This window comes from Anopheles funestus, chromosome X (assembly GCF_943734845.2).
Source record: "Anopheles funestus chromosome X, idAnoFuneDA-416_04, whole genome shotgun sequence".
In the NCBI taxonomy this organism is placed as follows: domain Eukaryota; kingdom Metazoa; phylum Arthropoda; class Insecta; order Diptera; family Culicidae; genus Anopheles; species Anopheles funestus.
The window spans coordinates 20,681,570-20,699,540 of record NC_064597.1 but is presented as its reverse complement, the minus strand read 5'-3'; the positions used below and the strand labels follow the sequence as shown (position 1 = coordinate 20,699,540).

General features: G+C 38.8%; 1 protein-coding gene across 1 annotated transcript; it reads right to left on the bottom strand.

The window, feature by feature from the left end:
• Positions 1–44: 44 nt before the first annotated feature.
• LOC125768857 (uncharacterized) lies at positions 45–2,650 on the bottom strand. The gene is made up of 4 exons (XM_049437112.1): positions 2,146–2,650; positions 1,671–2,082; positions 1,288–1,598; positions 45–1,228 (listed from the first exon to the last, which is right to left on the bottom strand). Exons 1-4 carry the CDS (start codon positions 2,273–2,275, stop codon positions 45–47), a joined length of 2,037 nt encoding a protein of 678 aa, XP_049293069.1. The 5' UTR covers positions 2,276–2,650.
• Between the last annotated feature and the right edge of the window lie 15,321 nt (positions 2,651–17,971).

Genomic DNA, 17,971 nt, shown 5'->3' with positions numbered 1-17,971 from the left:
TCGTATTTTTATTTGTCATACAATTTGTTACAATCTATTACATATTATTCTACTAGCGTATGGACCAAGGGAACAAAAAGATAATCATTTTCTCGAGAAAGATCAATAATTACCAATTTACATTTAATGTCGTCAATGGTAAGATCGGAGTTTGTTTGTTCAACATTGGCCAAGTTTCCACGATGTATATGCATGAATTTTGAATTCAGAGGATAATCAAAATGATCGATAGTTCTTGATAACTTCTTTCCAACGATTACTATGTTGGATTCTTCTTGGTGTGCCGTTATATATTGACAAACTTTACCGCATTTAGTCAAAAACCATTCGTTACGTTCGCCATTTGTTAGTAAAAAGGCTTTTCGGACATGCAACGCAACTTTTCCAGCTTTGTAATGAAGAGAAGGATAATTTAAGCTTTCATTAGTTTGACGAGTAATATAAACATCCCTTTCGGATAATCTGTTAATCACCTGCTCTAAACATTTCCAGCCATTTCGCAATGAACGTTTTAAGTGTTGCAAATGGTTTTCAAATGGGTAAGATGAAATGCTGGAAAGTGGACCAAATTGTTGTACGTCATTAAAAACATGTAATAAATTGTGTACATTGCTCGATACAAATTCTGGGCCATAAATTTTGGCATATTCTTGTACATAAATTCGAAGCAAACTGTTCGCTAATGGCCAATGTGCTTTGTAAACATTAGAAGAAAGCAGTGTAATGCTGCAAAAGAACAACATAAAGTGTTGGTATTGTTCGTCATACATTATCTCTCGGAGTACCACAATACTGGCGTAAAACAAGAATGAGGCATATTCTGAGCCTTTCCAGTGTTTATAATCATTTAAAGGACGAAACTTCCTATGTATCTCATAAGGTAATTTAATGTTGATCAATATTGCAGACGCATTGTTGATTTGTGTGCGACTTAATTTTTTTGTTATGCCAAATTTTCCTTCCATGAAGCTAACGACTGTTCGTCTGCCTATTCCTAAATCTAACAGATGCAATGGATCTGCAACAATTACTTGCTTCACCATGTCAAAATTCTCTAACTTTAACAATGGTGAATCAATTTTGTGATGCTCACCATAAATGCGCATTCTGAACCCCTCATCTGTTCGATCTGGTCCACTATGGGTAGAGAATGCAGTTCTTCTATTCAGGCTTCTTCCTACCGTGGTGCACTTCAAGCAGCCATGTCGTGCATTGAAACCAGCAACTCCTATTGGAAAAAATGTATTAGATCCTATGCAATGAACAATGTAATTTTTGTGGTTTTACCTTTAATGTACGCTCGCGCAGGTGAATCAGCTATAATCGCACGTAATTCAACGTTGAACTTTCTGCTGTTGATGATAATGCCATTTTTTGTGAGAAAATTCATTTCATCTACGAAGGGTTGAAGAAATTGTTCGATGTTTCCTGGTTTTGTGGATCCGCTGTAGACTGCAACGGTCATAACTGGCACGTCCGGTATGTTATGAACGTTTATCAATATTGGCCAAAATTGTAGATTGCTGCTTCTAAATATGGGCAATCCATCAATAGAAACATTAAGCAGCAACTTACAACACGAGTGGAGGTTTATATCGCTGCAAATAGAAAAGCAAATCGAAGCAGTTTTTAAGCAACCAGTTTTAAAACAACGTATATTGGCTACTCACCTAAGGTGATCCAGCAGACGCTGTTTTATGCCATGATACCAGTACTGGCTTCCGTTGATCGTTACAATTTTGTTAGAGACATTCCTATTGGTCTTCAGCAAAGTTCTAGCATCTTTTGGAAGCTTACAGGTACTCACGTTACGTATGATTTCCATAACCTGACTTATGGAATCATAAGTTTGATTCGTAGTTATTGCCCATCGACGTAAAGCGGTTTCGACACAATAACCATCTGTGCGATCTTCGTACATTAGCTCATCATCAGAGCTTTCAACTAAATAGGCCTCAACTTCGTTGTCAGATTCATCCATCGTTTCGATTGATTCGAGTACTGCTTCATCGACATGATGTCCAGTTTCGTCTGAAGTTTGAGGTATTGGCGCAGCATCCATATTTTGATTGTTTGGAATAACTGTATATCAAAACAGACGTCGTATTAAAACATGGAAAAACATAACATTTCTATATCACATACCATTTGTAGCGTTTTCTGCAGCTAGCTCTTCCTCCTCCTGCTTTGATGAAGCTGACCGGCGTGCGGTTTCATCGCGATAACGATACAAGTATGAATTGTATTTGACCCGTTTTGTAAATTGGTCTCCCATAATAACAGGACTTGACTTTTTCACGGCAATCAAAAGCAGTTTATAAAAGAAACACTTGGATTTCCTGTCTGTTTGTTAAGTTCACTTCCTTTGGATGGCTCGTCGGTTCTGAATCAAAACAATAACAGACGCCAAGCACAAATACCAACAACAACAACAACAATTCCCGAAGATGTTGGCTTAAAAATGAAAATTGTTGCTAATTCGTCTGGTTGTGCACAAAACTTACGCATAAAATTGGGAAATTATCTTTATACATGATTTCACGATGATTTTCCGCTTTTTATGCATTAAAAACGATTTTAAAACTAGTCAACTCGCTAATCAGTGGTATAAACACAAAAAATCGGTCTTTTTATGCGTTCTTTGCAGCCTGGGTATGCTCGCGGGCAAGGACATGGTTACGTTGTCGCGCTTCATTACTTCACCGGTTTCTGGTAGGCAGCATGGCCGATTGACTATTGGTCGCGTTAGCAGCCGCCATATTGGCACGCACCTCGTTCCACCGTCGCTGAAGCACAGATGTTACATGCACAGCCAGCTCCGTGAGGGTGCTCCAGGAAGCCTAATCCTGGAGTAGATAGGACATCAGGTTGTCCGGGCTAAGCTCCTCAAAACCTCCCCCACCCAGGAGATGTTGACGATAGGCAGCGAACGCCGAACAGTGGAACATCGGGTGTTAATCATTATCCGCTTCGTAAGAACAGCGGGGACAATCCGGGGACGATGCAAACCGCATGCGACACAGGTAATCACGGAAAAACCATGTCCGGACAATACCTGTGCCAACGCGAAGTTTAAATGTCCGTGCTTCCGCGAGTGCCATTGCTCTATGTCAGGAATGACACGATGCGCCCAACGAACAAACCTCGACGCATGTGGTGCTGCAGCGTCAACGTCCCACTGCTCCTGCCACATACGGATGGTAAGCGCACGCTCCTCCTGTCGGATCTTCTGTACTGATACAATATCGCCACTGTTGTTCAGCTCCAGTGAATGCTGCCGGTGGTAGCAACGGGCGTCCTCCTTCACCAACAAACAAATTGGTATGACGCCCGCCACACACTTGGCAGAAATCGCATGAGAGGAGGGGAAATTTCTTCATTCTCGCTTCCCCTGACCCTCACTTTCGAGCGATCGTGCGACAAACTCTCACTCCACCACCCTACCTTACTCACACACGCTCCCATATTCTATGTAAACCCTCACCGCAACCTGCGTCACCAACCCACCCCACACCTGAACGGTCCCATACTCGAAGTGTTAGACAATTTTGGTTCCACACTTTGAAGCCTGTCGAGGAGTGTGGCACTATATTGTTTTTCGCTGTCTCCTTTCTTTCACTGCAAAATTGCTTTTGCCCTGTCTTTGGCGTATTCATATGAGTTTGGCCTTTGCTGGAGGCGGAGGTGTGTGCGCAAGCGTTATCGTGTTTTGTGAAGTGATTCTTTGCTCCGGTAAGTAATGTGAAAACTAGTGATTGTGATAAGTGAATTAATTCTAATCCATGTGTTTTGTGCGTAGTGAATCCCATCGAGTCGATCAGCTGATGGAAAGAGTTTGGCCGTGAAGCGGAAAGAGTGAAGCCGGAGTTAAACCGCAGGATGGCAGGACAAATCACATCGGAGAGAGTGCTGAATATTCGACGTCTTGAGAGGTACGCATTTTAACACTCGAAATGAATTAAAGAAAAAAAAACAAAGTGTAAAGATTTCTCATATATATATACAAGCGTACATACGGCATACGCCCCGCCCCCTGTACCCGATTCCCCCACCCCCGCGAACGATCCACGAACGAGGCTATCTAAGTTGCTAGATAGCCTTTAATAGGCCGGCTAATTAGCCTCGATGTCGTACGACTTTTGCCAAGTGGGTACGTGTCCCGCAGATTTCGCCATTTGTTTTTAGCGACAGTCCATGAAACAATTTTTTTATATTATTAGATTACATTGGTTTCACTTTATTCATCTGGTTATACGCTCTTTTGTTAATTGTCATAACCCATTGCCATCCAAACGTTAATTGAAAATTTGTAATTGTTATATTTCTCTCTATTTCTAGGTTTTTATCAACTGGAATAACATTTAAATCGATGTCCTTCAGCTTTTGTATGGCACATAACACAATAGGCAAAATTGTGTATGAAACATGTGAAGCAATCTGGCAGGAACTCAACCAGGATGTTGAGAACGACCGCACCTCGACCCGACGATATAAACGAGATACGTGGGAAGGACATGCGTGCGCTGATCGAGATCCGGTAAAAAGGAAGAGAAAGTTTGCGTAGAAAGGGATCCGGTCTGCCAGTAGCTATGCAATCGTGGTGAGGAAGATACTAGCTTTTTATAAACTCAACTTATACACAAAAAATAAAGTTGATTTATCAAGAAAAGTAAACGTCCACGATTCTACTCAACACAGGAGTTCCTCCCTTTCCCAACAACGGCGATGTTTAACAATATTGCACAAGAGTTTCAAGAAAAGTGCAAATTTCCTAATTGTCTTGGAGCCGTAGATGGCAAACACATCAGGTCGAAGGCGGCAGCAAACTCTGGAACATTGTATTATAATTACAAAAAAAATTGCTATACATTTGCAAGCTGTCGCAGATGCCAGCTGCAAGTTTATAGCTATCGATGTGGGCGAGTACGGGAGCGATAGTGGCGTATTCAACTCGTTCAAACTGTACGAATTGATGAGATCGGATCGCCTTAACATCCCACCTCCCAAACCTCTTCCGGGAACAAGTATGGATATGCCTCATCTTTTTATAGGTGATCAAGGATATCCACCGAAAACTTTTTTATTGCGTCCCTATCCGGAAACTAGTGTAGACGATCAGACCAAACTACATTTCAACACAATGTTAAGCACAGCTAGACGCTGTGTTGAGTGTGCTTTTGGAATACTAGTGTCTAAATGGCGATGTTTGAAAACGGAGCTGCAGGTAACCCCAGATCACATGGCAATGATTGCCAAAACCACATGCTTGTTGCACAATATGTGCATCGAGTGCCAAGATGTGAATATTCATGGAGATAATATTAGCCAAAGCCTCTCCATTCCAACAACTAATCGTGCTAACAATCGTTCGTCGCAAGAAGCAACTGAGATCAGGGAAGGGTTCTTCTTCTTCTTCTTCTTCTTCTTCTGTGTGATTCTGCTTTGGTCCGCTTATCGAATCCAGCTTCCTGGGCCTTCAACAAGTAATCCACAAGACTCAATCACTGTAAAATAGAGACCAGCAACTTAGACCATATAGTTATGTGCCTATGACAAGCGACCGTCATACGACACCTAGAACAGTGCAACATTTCCCACGGTTGTCGTCCAGACCGGACCAGACGACAACTCAGCAGTTCTGGACCCCGTTCGCCATCCGACACCATCATGCCACGCTGCACCAAACACCATCGGTTAGGCACAACAAGTAGGATTAGCTTAGAATTAAAGTTTCAGTTTGTATCGAGCAACTCAACTGTAAGCAACGAGTCGTCATTAATAAAAAGTTTTGTACTTTAAACTAATGAACACGCGTCGCCTACATAATTATATGTCCCGATTGTGGAAACTGAAAAACTGTAGAATTAACTGCTTTGTTAGGTTTGTGCCCCTCCGGGAACCCTTGCGATTCGTTGTTGTGGAGCAGTCTGTGTGACGTCTTCTTGTTTGGTCTGATCTGTTTACTATGTAGTGTTGGTAACTCGTACTTCCTGAGAAAGCCCTTTGATTGATGATTTCCCTAGCGATTTAAACTGGGATGTGATCGCAACCGATCAGCCTTATCCCGGGCTTACTCGGTTTTAGAGGTTGATTGCGAATCTCATGGGAGGTATTACCTGTTTGTGAAAACTAAGCACAGTTTTATATGACCATTCTGTTGTTGGTGATAAAATTGTAAACGTCTTTCGTCTTAAATTTTTTGTAGGTTTTTTGTTTTCCAAAACTGAATGAACTTTTCCTCGTTTATGTCCGTATTCTCGTCTCTCTCTAGTTTGAATTTGTCGCAATAGAAGACTTTATGCGTTGCCGTGTCTGGAACATCACAGACATTACATGTCTGGAACATCACAGACATTACATATCTGGAACATCACAGACATTACAAATGCCCTCGGGAACTATTTTCATGACATGTAACCAATAATTTCCGTAATTGTGCCCGGCTATCAGCCTGTTCAATACTTTGATAGCTTTAGCTGGGATTGAGTAGTTTAGATACCAAGCTTTTGGGTACCACCGGTCTTGAAAACGTTGGTATTTCCTACCCTTGGTAGCACATGCCTTTTGGTATCACTCATTGGTTTCCTCATTCATTTCCTGCTCAAGGCCGCTCAAAACGTCTTTTAATCGTGTTTTGTTGGATAACACGTTTGAGCTAGTAGTCCCTCTTCTAGCTTGCTCGTCTGCTTTTTCATTGTGGAGGATGCCTATATGGCTGGGAATCCATTGCACCTCAGCCTCCAAGTATGTGCAGTTGTACAATATTTTGTTGACTAATTCATCATTAAAAAGATTTTTGCTTGCCTTTTTTAGGATATGGCATGCCGATTGACTATCCGTAAAAAGAACCGGGTGGTCTATGTGTCGCTCGATAGCCAGTTCTAACGCCTTGTCAATGGCTAGCAGCTCTACCGTACATATTGAGCACTGGTTTTCGATTTTAAAGTTGAAAACCATGTTGTTTATTTGGTTGCTCGATCTATCCACAAACACGATTCCAATTGCGGATCCTTCTTCGGTTATGCTTCCATACGTATATATATATGGTACTGATTTTCTCTTTCCCGAATTATTTCCTTACATATTTCTAGTAAGGCCTTCGGGTTGTCATTTTTCTAATGCCTTGTGCTGTTTGGATTTCTGTCTTTATCGGAATAGTGGCTAAGCAGTTAGTCGCGCTGTTGTAATCGTATGTAATCATGCGCTCGTACCGAGGCCTGTGATTTAGCAACAGTTTCTTTTGCCCAGATAGATGTCTTTTGCTAATGTGGGGAGCTCTTTTGGCCAGTACTGCTCTACTTGCCGGGGAATGCGCTATTGCCTTAGCCAGTTCTTTGGTCGCTAGCAACTTGCATCTTATTTGAAAAGGCATTTCCCCAGCTATTGCCAAGAGTGTATTCACCGGTGTCGTTTTGGCCCGTGACCCTTCTTAAGGACTGATGTAAAATTGTATTTATAGAGAGAATTTTACCTTTATTTGCTCTCATTATACATGCTGCACCATACTCGAAGGTCCCTCGTATTAATGATCTGTGAACCATCATAGTTTTTTCTGGACTGATTATATGCTTGCTACATATTACTTTAAACGCGTTCAATCCACTCGCTGCCTTTTCTTTCAGAGCGTCTATGTGTTCATGGAATTTAAATTTCTGGTCGATAGTAATCCCCAGAAATTTGTAGCTGCTGCTATGCTTGACCGTTTCCTCATCGATGGTTACCTTAATACGGTTGTCACAATTCGGGAAGGTCATCAGGCAGCATTTTTCCGTATTTATGCTCAGGTCCAGGTTGTGGATTTCTCTTACAAAACCCCTTACTGCATTCTGCAGCTTGGTAGTTACGGAATGCACTGAGACACCAGATTGTATGATGGCAAAATCGTCGGCAAACTGAATAATCTCATTGCTGTTTGGTACATGGCAGTCGCTCGTATAGATGTTGAAAAGTGTGGGTGAGAGGATGTCTCCCTGAGGCAAACCATTTGAAACTATTCGTCTGACGATTTTACCCTTTATCGAGACCTCTATGATTCTCTTGTGCAGGAACGCACCAATCCACCTGATCGCTGCTGTTGGGATCATGAATGCACCCATTATTTCCAATAACTTATTGGTGTTAACACTGTTGTACGCGCTTTTTATATCAATAAAAACGATACCAGTGATTTTCGATTTTGCGTTGTTGTTGCAAATCTGGTTAACCATTAAGTTTATCGCTGATGTTGTTGCGCAATTCTTTCTAAAACCAAAAGAGGAATCTGGCATAAATCTGTTTTTTTTATTCATTGTTTGCAGTAGGATGTTATGCACTTGTGTGTTTACTGCCTTAACAATGGTGGGTACCAGGGCAATTGACCTCAGGTTTCTGACATCTCTGACGTCTTTACCTGGTTTAGGGATTGGTACAACCTTTATGGTTTTCAGGCTTTTTCTTATTATCCCTTTTCTCCACATTTCATTAATGTCCCTTACTATAACTTCTGTGGTTGCATCGCTTAAATTCTTTAGTATATCATACGATATTTTGTCTGACCCAGGCGCTGTGTTCTTCTTTCTGTTTATAATGCTCCTCCATGTATCAATTGACATAATAGCCGGGATCGCCAAGCAGTTAACAGATTTCAACAGTCGTTAAAAATTCATTTTGCATGAACCGAATTCATTTGTTAAAAATTTCTGTTAGAATTAACGACTGTTAGAACAGTTAACGACTAGTCGTCACGACCCATAAGGAACACGGGTAAAAGTTTCAAGCAGTTGAATAAACGACTGTTAATTTGTATCGCGTACGCTCGTGACGATCGTTTATTTAACTACCCGTCAGACCCAGTCGTTAAAATTAACAAATGAACTTATTGATGAATTTTCTATCCTATATAACAAATAAATTGGACGAAACGGATATGCAAACGACATTTTTGTAAAACTTAGTTTAAAAATGTGCATTTTTAGAATTCTGGGGAATGTGTAATATTACATCTATTCTAAAATTATACAAATAATTATCTATCGTTCTTCTGTACGCACACGCATTCTAACTACAAAGCAGTTAACCATGATGTTGACAGAGGTGTCCTGCTTAACCTTTCTGCAGCATGGATCATGTCTCCATCTGTGTATCTATTACGTTCTTTCTTCAAACCATAAACGAAAAATAACCCCAATCCTATCTCGCACACACAAGCGAGACGGCAAGGCGCGGCAAGGTGAGCGTAAACATGAACAATGAATATGCATATCGCACGCATCATTTTAGATTCCTCTTTCACTTCACACTTGTAGAATGCATCCGGCAATAAATTTTTTTTCTGAATTTGTGCATTACCTGCACCGCTGCCTTATAGACCACCAGCCTAAATTGTATTGAAAAATTGAATGACACAAATGATTTTTTTTTAATTATTAGTGTAGGGACGGCCAGGCCGTATATCTGAAGAAACGAATGATGAACGTATTTTTTTAGCATATAGACCGCTCTACCGTATTGCTTGTGTTTGTTAAAAAAAAGGAAAATGAAACAACCGCGTGTGTTATTGTTAATATTTTACGCATAGATACACACTACACACTTTCAGCACACAACAGCAATTCTAAGAAAATCAAGCAATAGGAGGCATAGGAGGCCGAAGCGGAAGTTTCCCAAACCGATCCTACAACCAGAGCAATGAACTGTGGCAGCGTTATAAATCGAAACGCTGTAATATCGTTGAATACGATACCCAACATAAATACGTGGAAGAAAGCATAACAAATGATGCACACGTTTTCCGATAATAACCATACCGTGTGCTTCTTATTCCGCAATTATCAGTCAACGTGGTCAGACGTGCTCCTCGTACTCTTGCTATACGTTACAGTGAAAAAACATAAATTAAACATGAGTGAAAATAAAGACGACCCTAAGTAAGTGTTTAAAATTATTTTCAATATATTTTTGTTACAAAAATATATTTGCATCGCAGGCGACAATCAGGACGGGCCTCGAAAATGCAACACCTGAAGCTGCTAGACATCATGGAGCAAAATCCTGATATGGCAAGGGGTACAACCAAAAACACGCAGGCTAGTTTTTGGGACGAAGTGGCTGTGCAATTAAATGCATTAGGACCACCCTCGAAATCAGGAAAAGAATGGCAAAGAGTGAGTATACATCAAAAAGTGATGGTAGAAGTGTTTTATGCAACCTCTGCTTGTTATCTTTATAATTCTGTAATAGGCTTGGATTGAAAAGAAATATAACACAAAAAGAAAACTAACGGAAAATAAAAAACAGCAGAACATGACAGGTGGAGGAGTGGGAAAATTTAGTACAATTGACGATTTCGTTGAACGCGTATTGGCAATTTCAAATTTAGATAAAAGTCTGGCTACTGTACCTGATTCGATTTGCATTGGAGTATCATCCTCGCTGGGAATAGAAACAAAAGAACAGCAAGCCGGACTATCCAACGAACCTCCACACCAGAAAAAAAATTATTGACATTCGGAATTCACCCATCAGCATAACAGAAGACCAACATCAGAGCAACATACCAGAACATACCAGAAGCCAACAAGAAAAGAAAAACAACCAAATTGAAACAGGACCACAAACACGAAATACAGGCCCAGACTTCACGCAAACAGTCATAGAACAAAACGAAAGGATCATCAATAATCTGGAAAGCTTAAATGAGTTAGCACGAACATTCGTTAATGGCACATTAAATTTCCAGCAAGAAATTTTAGCTTTTTTAAAAAATACCCAAAAATAATAATTATTTCTATTTAATTTATTTTCTAGTTTCTATTTAATTTTGAATTTTTTTCTCACAACTGCTTTAAATATCCCTTAATGTATTTCATGAACTTTACATATTTAACTATAAATTATACTTAAACCTTGCACCTTCCATATTTATATTTTTTCATTTTAATAAATGTTTGTCATACAAGTTAGTAAATTTTTTTATAGTTCCATTTCTAATAATTTCTTATCATTGTGTCATTTAACTATCGCTGATCCCTGTTTTCGATAAGGTTGTTTTGTGTAATTATGCATGGATTGAAGTGCATAAATGTTAGTGCATATTTAGTGTAAAAATAAACTTGAATGATAACTATCAGTCTTTTAACCATAGTTCGAACATTTTTTATTTTTTGTTTCATAGCACACAAGCGTCCGTAAAATACAGAAAACATGAAAACGCTAAGCATAATATTAGAAAAGATTATTTGAGTCATATCGCTTCTCCATTACTTTCAAAGTCTCGTCTAAGACTTCTGAAAATGTGAAATCATTACCAACTCCTTGCTGGTAAGATCCTTGAGCCAAAAACTTTAACGTCGCGGCTAGCTTCTCCTTTGCCGTAAGTCCTCTGTTGTGAAGAGGCGTAATTTCCGATGCAATCAACTGCAACACATAATTGAACAACCTTTTGTTCAGACGGAAGTTACGAATGAATCTAAAAATGGCGAATTTTGATGAAATGTGTACTAGAACACCATACTACACAACATACGACTTCACACTAAATCACTTACGCTGTTTCTGAAATACGTAGCGGATTCAACTCTTTACGCAATTTTCTGCGGTATGTCGCCAAATTAACTGACGCATCAGCAGTTTCGGCAGCAATGAGGAGTGGTCTTCTTCTTCTTCTTTTAGCGAGAAAGATTGTATCCTCCTATGATTGTCTTGACTCTTGTCTAAAACTCCCACATTCAGAGGCTTACTTTCTCTATTCGGACTTCGACTATCAAGAGTCATCTGCCTTGGTTCGGGATTATTATTTTGCTGGTTTGTTGTTTGTTGAATGATGTTGACGGCCGTCTGTGTGTTTATATTTTAGAGTTGACATCTTTTCACTGTTATGTATTTAGATTTCTATGTTCACTTCGTTCATGAATTTGATGATTTTTTTTATTGTGTTTCCAGATCTTTCCTTCCAATTTGTTTTAAACTTTTCCCAGGAAATGGATGGGTTGTTGTCTCGTATGTTCTTATATTTTTTGCAGTAGAATATTTTGTGGCGTCCGGTGTCCGGTGCATTACATGTTTGGCAGCTTCCGTTTTCCTCAATTTTCATAACTGATAGCCAGTATTTCGATAAATCATGGCCGGTTAAAATTTTGTTCATTGTTTTAACTTCGTGTGCTGTGAGTGGGATATGCTCGTACCATGGTGCCGTTGTGAATTCTTTTTGGAATTCTTCAAACTTTTTTCCTTTGTTTTCGCACTCGTTTGTGTACCAATTTTTCGCCTCTTTGAACATTTTCCTTTTGATTATAGTTGTTGTATCAGCGATGCTGAGTTTGTTTTTAATTATATTTTGGGAGACGGTTCCTTTCTTTGCTAGCTCATCCGCTTTCTCATTGCCTTCTATGTTTACATGTGCCGGTAACCATTTAATATCTGCATTTATCTTTTCACTATTAGTTAATATTTTTAGCATATTTTCATCTATGTAAGCATTTTCCTGAGCATTCTTAATTATGTGGCATGCTGCTTGACTGTCCGTGAAAATTGTTGGGTTTCTTATGTTTTGCTCCATTGCTAGCTCTAGTGCTTTTTGTATGGCTGTGATCTCTACTGATGTTATTGGTACTGCGTTTTCTAATTTAAATTTGGATGCTATATATTGCTTTGGTTTATCGTGCTGTTTTATGAAAATTCCTATTCCACAGTTGTTCTCTATCCTACTCCCATCAGTATATATAATGGGTTTGATTGTTGATATCTTTTTGATTTCTTCTCTTCATAATTATGTTTGAGTATTATTTTGCCATGTGGCATATTTTTTGTTATGTTTTCCTTTGTTTCGCAATCTATATGTATTCTTTTACTGATTGTGTTTACTTTTATGTTCACCATTTTTTCAAACATCTCCTTGTTTTCCAAATAATTTTTTTCAAAATATGTTTTTTTCATGTCTGTGATGTTACCTCTAATGTTCAACATTTGATCACGGTGTATTTTTGAGTACGCTATCGTTTTAATCACTTCCTTTGTGGCTAAATATTTACATCTAATATGTAATGGTACTTCTGCTGCTACGGCCATTAATGAATTAATTGGTGTTGTTTTAGTACAGCCCGTAATTTTTCTCAGCGATTGATTTGATATTGTTTGTAAGGATTTTCTTAAGCTTTTGTTTGCATTTCCAGTATATGATGCTCCTTGTTCCAAAATTCCTCTTACTATAGATCTATGTATTGTTATGGTTTTTTTTGGGTTTAGTTTGTTGTTCTTGTTGCAAATGCATCTGATTACATTCAGTCTTTTCCTAGCTTTGTTTTTCAGTTCGTCTATTTGCTTTTTGAACTTAAGGTTTCCGTCTATCCATGTCCCCAGATACTTGTAAATGGTAACCCTTTCTATTTCATTGTTATCAATTCGTAGAGTAAAAGGTTGTGACGCTTTCCCAAATATCATAAATTTGGTTTTGTCTGTGTTCATAAATGAAGTTTATGAAGGTAAATGAAGTTTGTTTGCTTCCTCTTTGAAACTGTTTAGTGATCTTTGTAATTTCGTTTGTAACTCTGCGGCGGTACTAGCTTGGTGTATGATCATGAAATCATCTGCGTATTGGATTATGTGTGGCTGTGTTGAATTATTTTTCTCATGGAATTGTTTTGTGTATATATTGAAAAGGGTTAGGGATAGTACACCCCCTTGGGGGAGGCTGTCCGACACTAGCTTTTTTATCGTCTTATTCTCAGTTGTTATTTCGATGGTGCGATTGTTCAAGAACTCCGCTATCCATCTTATGATGTCTAAAGATATTTCACTTTCTTCTAGAATTTTAATCAGAGTTTCTGTTTTAACATTGTTATAGGCACTGGCCAGATCGACAAATATGATTCCTGTTAATTTTTTGCTTCTTCTGTTGTGGTTTACCTCATTAACTAAGAAATTTACACACTGATTAATTGAGTGATTTGCTCGGAATCCTAAAGATGTTTTTGGAATGATTTCCTTTGTTTCACATTGGTTTTGTAATTTTTTTAATACTGCCGTATTTATAACTTTTGTTTGTGTTAGTTCTAGCACTATTGATCTATAATTTATAACCATGCAGGGATCTTTTCCTGGCTTGGAGATTGCTATAACTTTCATCCTTTTGTATTTTTTTTTATTTTGCCCCTTTTCCACATTTCATTTGCCTCATTGATTTATATTTTTGTGGCCTCTTGGTTAAGGTTTTTTAAAATTTCATAAGAAATATTGTCTACACCTGGTGCTGTATTTTTCTTTTTCATAATAATTTTCTGCCAGTTTGTTTCATTTAAAATATCTTCTGGTGTAGGTATGTTTCTATATCTGTTTTGGTTCCTTTTGGAGTTTTTTGGGAAATTGTTCTTCAGAAATTCCTTCGCTGCTTTTATACTAGTTTCTATAATATTTGCTGCTTTGCTGTTTTCTTTTCCTTCTATTCTTCTCATTGAACTCCATAATTCAGTAGTGTTAGTATTCCTGTCTATTTGTTCTAGCTTTTCTTCGTATCTCTTGATTTTATTAATTCTTTTTTGTATCCTGAATTTAGCTAATGCTTTTTTGTATGCTATTTCATTTTGAATTGTTCTTTTTTCATTATATACTTTTCTCTTTTGGTTTTTTTCCTTCCATGCTTTTTCTGTATCAATATTCCACCATATGCGGGGTTGTTTTTTTGAAATTCTACTGTTTTTTTTAATAGTTCTATTTATATTTCTGCATATGTCACCCGGAGTAGTGTTGTTAGTAATGTTCATGTTACTAATATCTTTAAGTATTTTACTTTTGTTTAAAATTTTTTTATGTCTGACACAAGCTTTTTCTTGGATTCGTGTTATTATTGTTTTGTGATTTGAGGCTCCCATGTGGTGTTGTAATACTTCTCTCACACATTTCCCATTTAGATCTTCTGTTATTATGGTAATGTCAATTGCCGTGCATCTTTTTGTGTTATCTGTTGGAACGAATGTTATTTCATTGTTATGTAACATGACGTATTTCGTGTCTTCTATTTCTTCTAAGAGTATTTTTCCTTTTCTGTCATCATATGGGTTTCCCCAAGCCGAATGATGGCAGTTTAAGTCAGCTGATATGATAACTTTTTTACAGTATATTGGATCATTTAATATGTTTACTATCATTGATTTCAACTTTAGTATATCTGTGTTGGGCGCTGCATATATTGCTATTATATGAAAATTGTTTTTTGATATTACTATCTCTGTGATCTGTATTTCCTCATCATAATGGAATCTGTTTATTACTTTGTACGTTATGTCCTTTCTAATATATATGGCAGTTCCACCATATCCATCTTCTCTATTGCTTGTTACTGTGTTGTAATTTGTTATATTCGCCTTTTTTATGGATGTGTTATCTAGCCATGTTTCCATGATACAAGCTACTGTAATATTTTGGGCGTTTAGAATTCTTTGTAATTCTTCTTTGTTTTTTTACACTCGTAATATTAGATTGTAGAATGGAGATGTTTTCTGTCATCTTATTTTAACAGTATTTTTTTTTTAACCGTGTATAATGTAAGTTCTTTCTAGTATTTGTGTGGCGATTTTTTTTTCTATTCTTTTTGGTTGTGAAATCGTTTTTTTTTTGTTCACTTGTTTCATTATCGGACGAGCTGTTACTATCCGAGCCTACTCTTTTTCCATAAGCATTCATCTTGCTGATGTGTTCTTTATCATAGTCCATTCTCTGGAGCTTTGTTCCAGTAGATTTTGGGGCCGCCATTTTGTTCACGGTTTGCTTTTCTATTTCCTCACTTCCCAATGTGCAATTCAACCACGCCTGCTAATAAATACTATTGCCGCTATGTTCTGGCCTACAGGCGAAGTGAGATAAAAAACGTGCACATACGCATATACACGGTACCCCATGAGCAATTCAACCACGCCTGCTAATAAATACTATTGCCGCTATGTTCTGGCCTACAGGCGAAGTGAGATAAAAAACGTGCACATACGCATATACACGGTACGCTGTCGATCCCAATTAGCCCTTTCTCCCTCTACCTCACTAACGATCATCCTGCTAAAGCGAGAATGCGTGTTGGGATCGCGCGTCGATACGCACTAACACATTCAAAGACACCATGTGTGTACACAGCGTACGAGCGCCTGCACGATCCTAGGGGCGTGACGCGGGTCGATGTGGAATCCACGTCCCAATGTGCAATTCAACCACGCCTGCTAATTAATACTATTGCCGCTATGTTCTGGCCTACATGCGAAGTGAGATAAAAAACGTGCACATACGCATATACACGGTACGCTGTCGATCCCAATTAGCCCTTTCTCCCTCTACCTCACTAACGATCATCCTGCTAAAGCGAGAATGCGTGTTGGGATCGCGCGTCGATACGCACTAACACATTCAAAGACACCATGCGTGTACACAGCGTACGAGCGCCTGCACGATCCTAGGGGCGTGACGCGGGTCGATGTGGAATCCATGTGGAACGCATCGGGATTGCTCGCAGCGTACGGGTGCATGCACGATCCTGGCGGATGAATATGGAAGCTTTCGAGTCCATGTGGAATCCTGTCGGAATCCATATGGAATCCTCACGGCGTCCATGTGGAAAGCAACGCTAGCCCTCGCAGTGTACGGGCGCTTGCACGATCCTTACGGGTGAACGTTTAATGCCGGTGAATGAGTCCATGTGGAAAGCAACGCGTCCGCAACGGACGGTGTTTTGGTCGCGATGGTCGTAGCGTAGCGTGCAAAAGCGCGTTCAGTTTTCTTCATTTATTTGTATCAAAATTATTATTTATTTACAAACGACCGATTACAATATGTTGGCCACACTTTGGGCTAATAGTTGCAAGATTTTCCCGTGAGATATTTAAATAAAATAGTATTAAAATTCAATTACAAAAACGAGGTATTTTTCGCTACAATTCTATGCCTTGCTTTAGCTATTTCCTCGCGGCCGCCCGTAACGTACTGGCTTTTGTTTTTAGCGAATAACTAAAAAAGTTGAAGAGCTAGACGAAAATGATGTTCTACAAAATTGTAAAGAATAACATTTTGCATCTATTAAAGATTTTTATAGATTTTTATACAAATGATTAACCATGTTATTTTGATTAAATATATCGGGGATTGCTTCAGCGTCACAAATTTAATTTTTAAATTCTTTCAAACATACAATTTGGATAAAGATGTAAAGGACAGTGTTAAACTACTTATGAACAATTGTTTTGAAAAATTTAGGGCTTTTGAACAGTTTTTAAATTGATCGTTCACTGCCTCTAGTCCCATCGTGCGACACCTAATCGACGCATCCTTTTACATTCATATTCTTTACCTATGTACCCGAACGCATCACTGGTACGCGAGTCGGTGTTTAGCCGGTAAGCATTTCTTGGCCAAGCAATGGTTTGTGGTATGACTCAGTTATCATCAGAGGTATTCGGTTTCCTCTAGTCGAACCTACATAGCATCCTGTGTTCATTACCTGCCTACAAGAACCAGTAACACCTTCCGCATGCATAGGCGCGTAGCGACAACGAACAGTGCTAGTTACCTGTCGTCTGTCTGAACGCTCATGGGAAAAAATTAGCACGTGTAGCAGCTACCTCGTATTTCTGTGTGTTTAAAGAAATTTTCCATTAAACCACACCTTGAGGGTAGCTGAAAAGGTCCAAACAGCGTCTAATATTTTTTATCGGAACGGCCGTATGGTAGGAAACAAACCTGACATGCAATATTTTTCCCCAAAAATTATCTAAAAGCACGAAAGAATTATTTTTTGCATCATACGTGCAGTGAAATCCATTTCCGTTCAGCTTCATTTATATACGGTACACAACGTACCCCCTCAACGGCTGGTCGGATGGCGCAAATGTAAGCATGACTTTCTTCTACACCAATTTCTAATCCAATGTTCTCTATCATTTCAGCAAAAGCTCCAAGGAAGTTGTATGGGGAAAAAAGATTCTCTCACGCTCTCACGAGAGAGTGAATTAGAGAAACC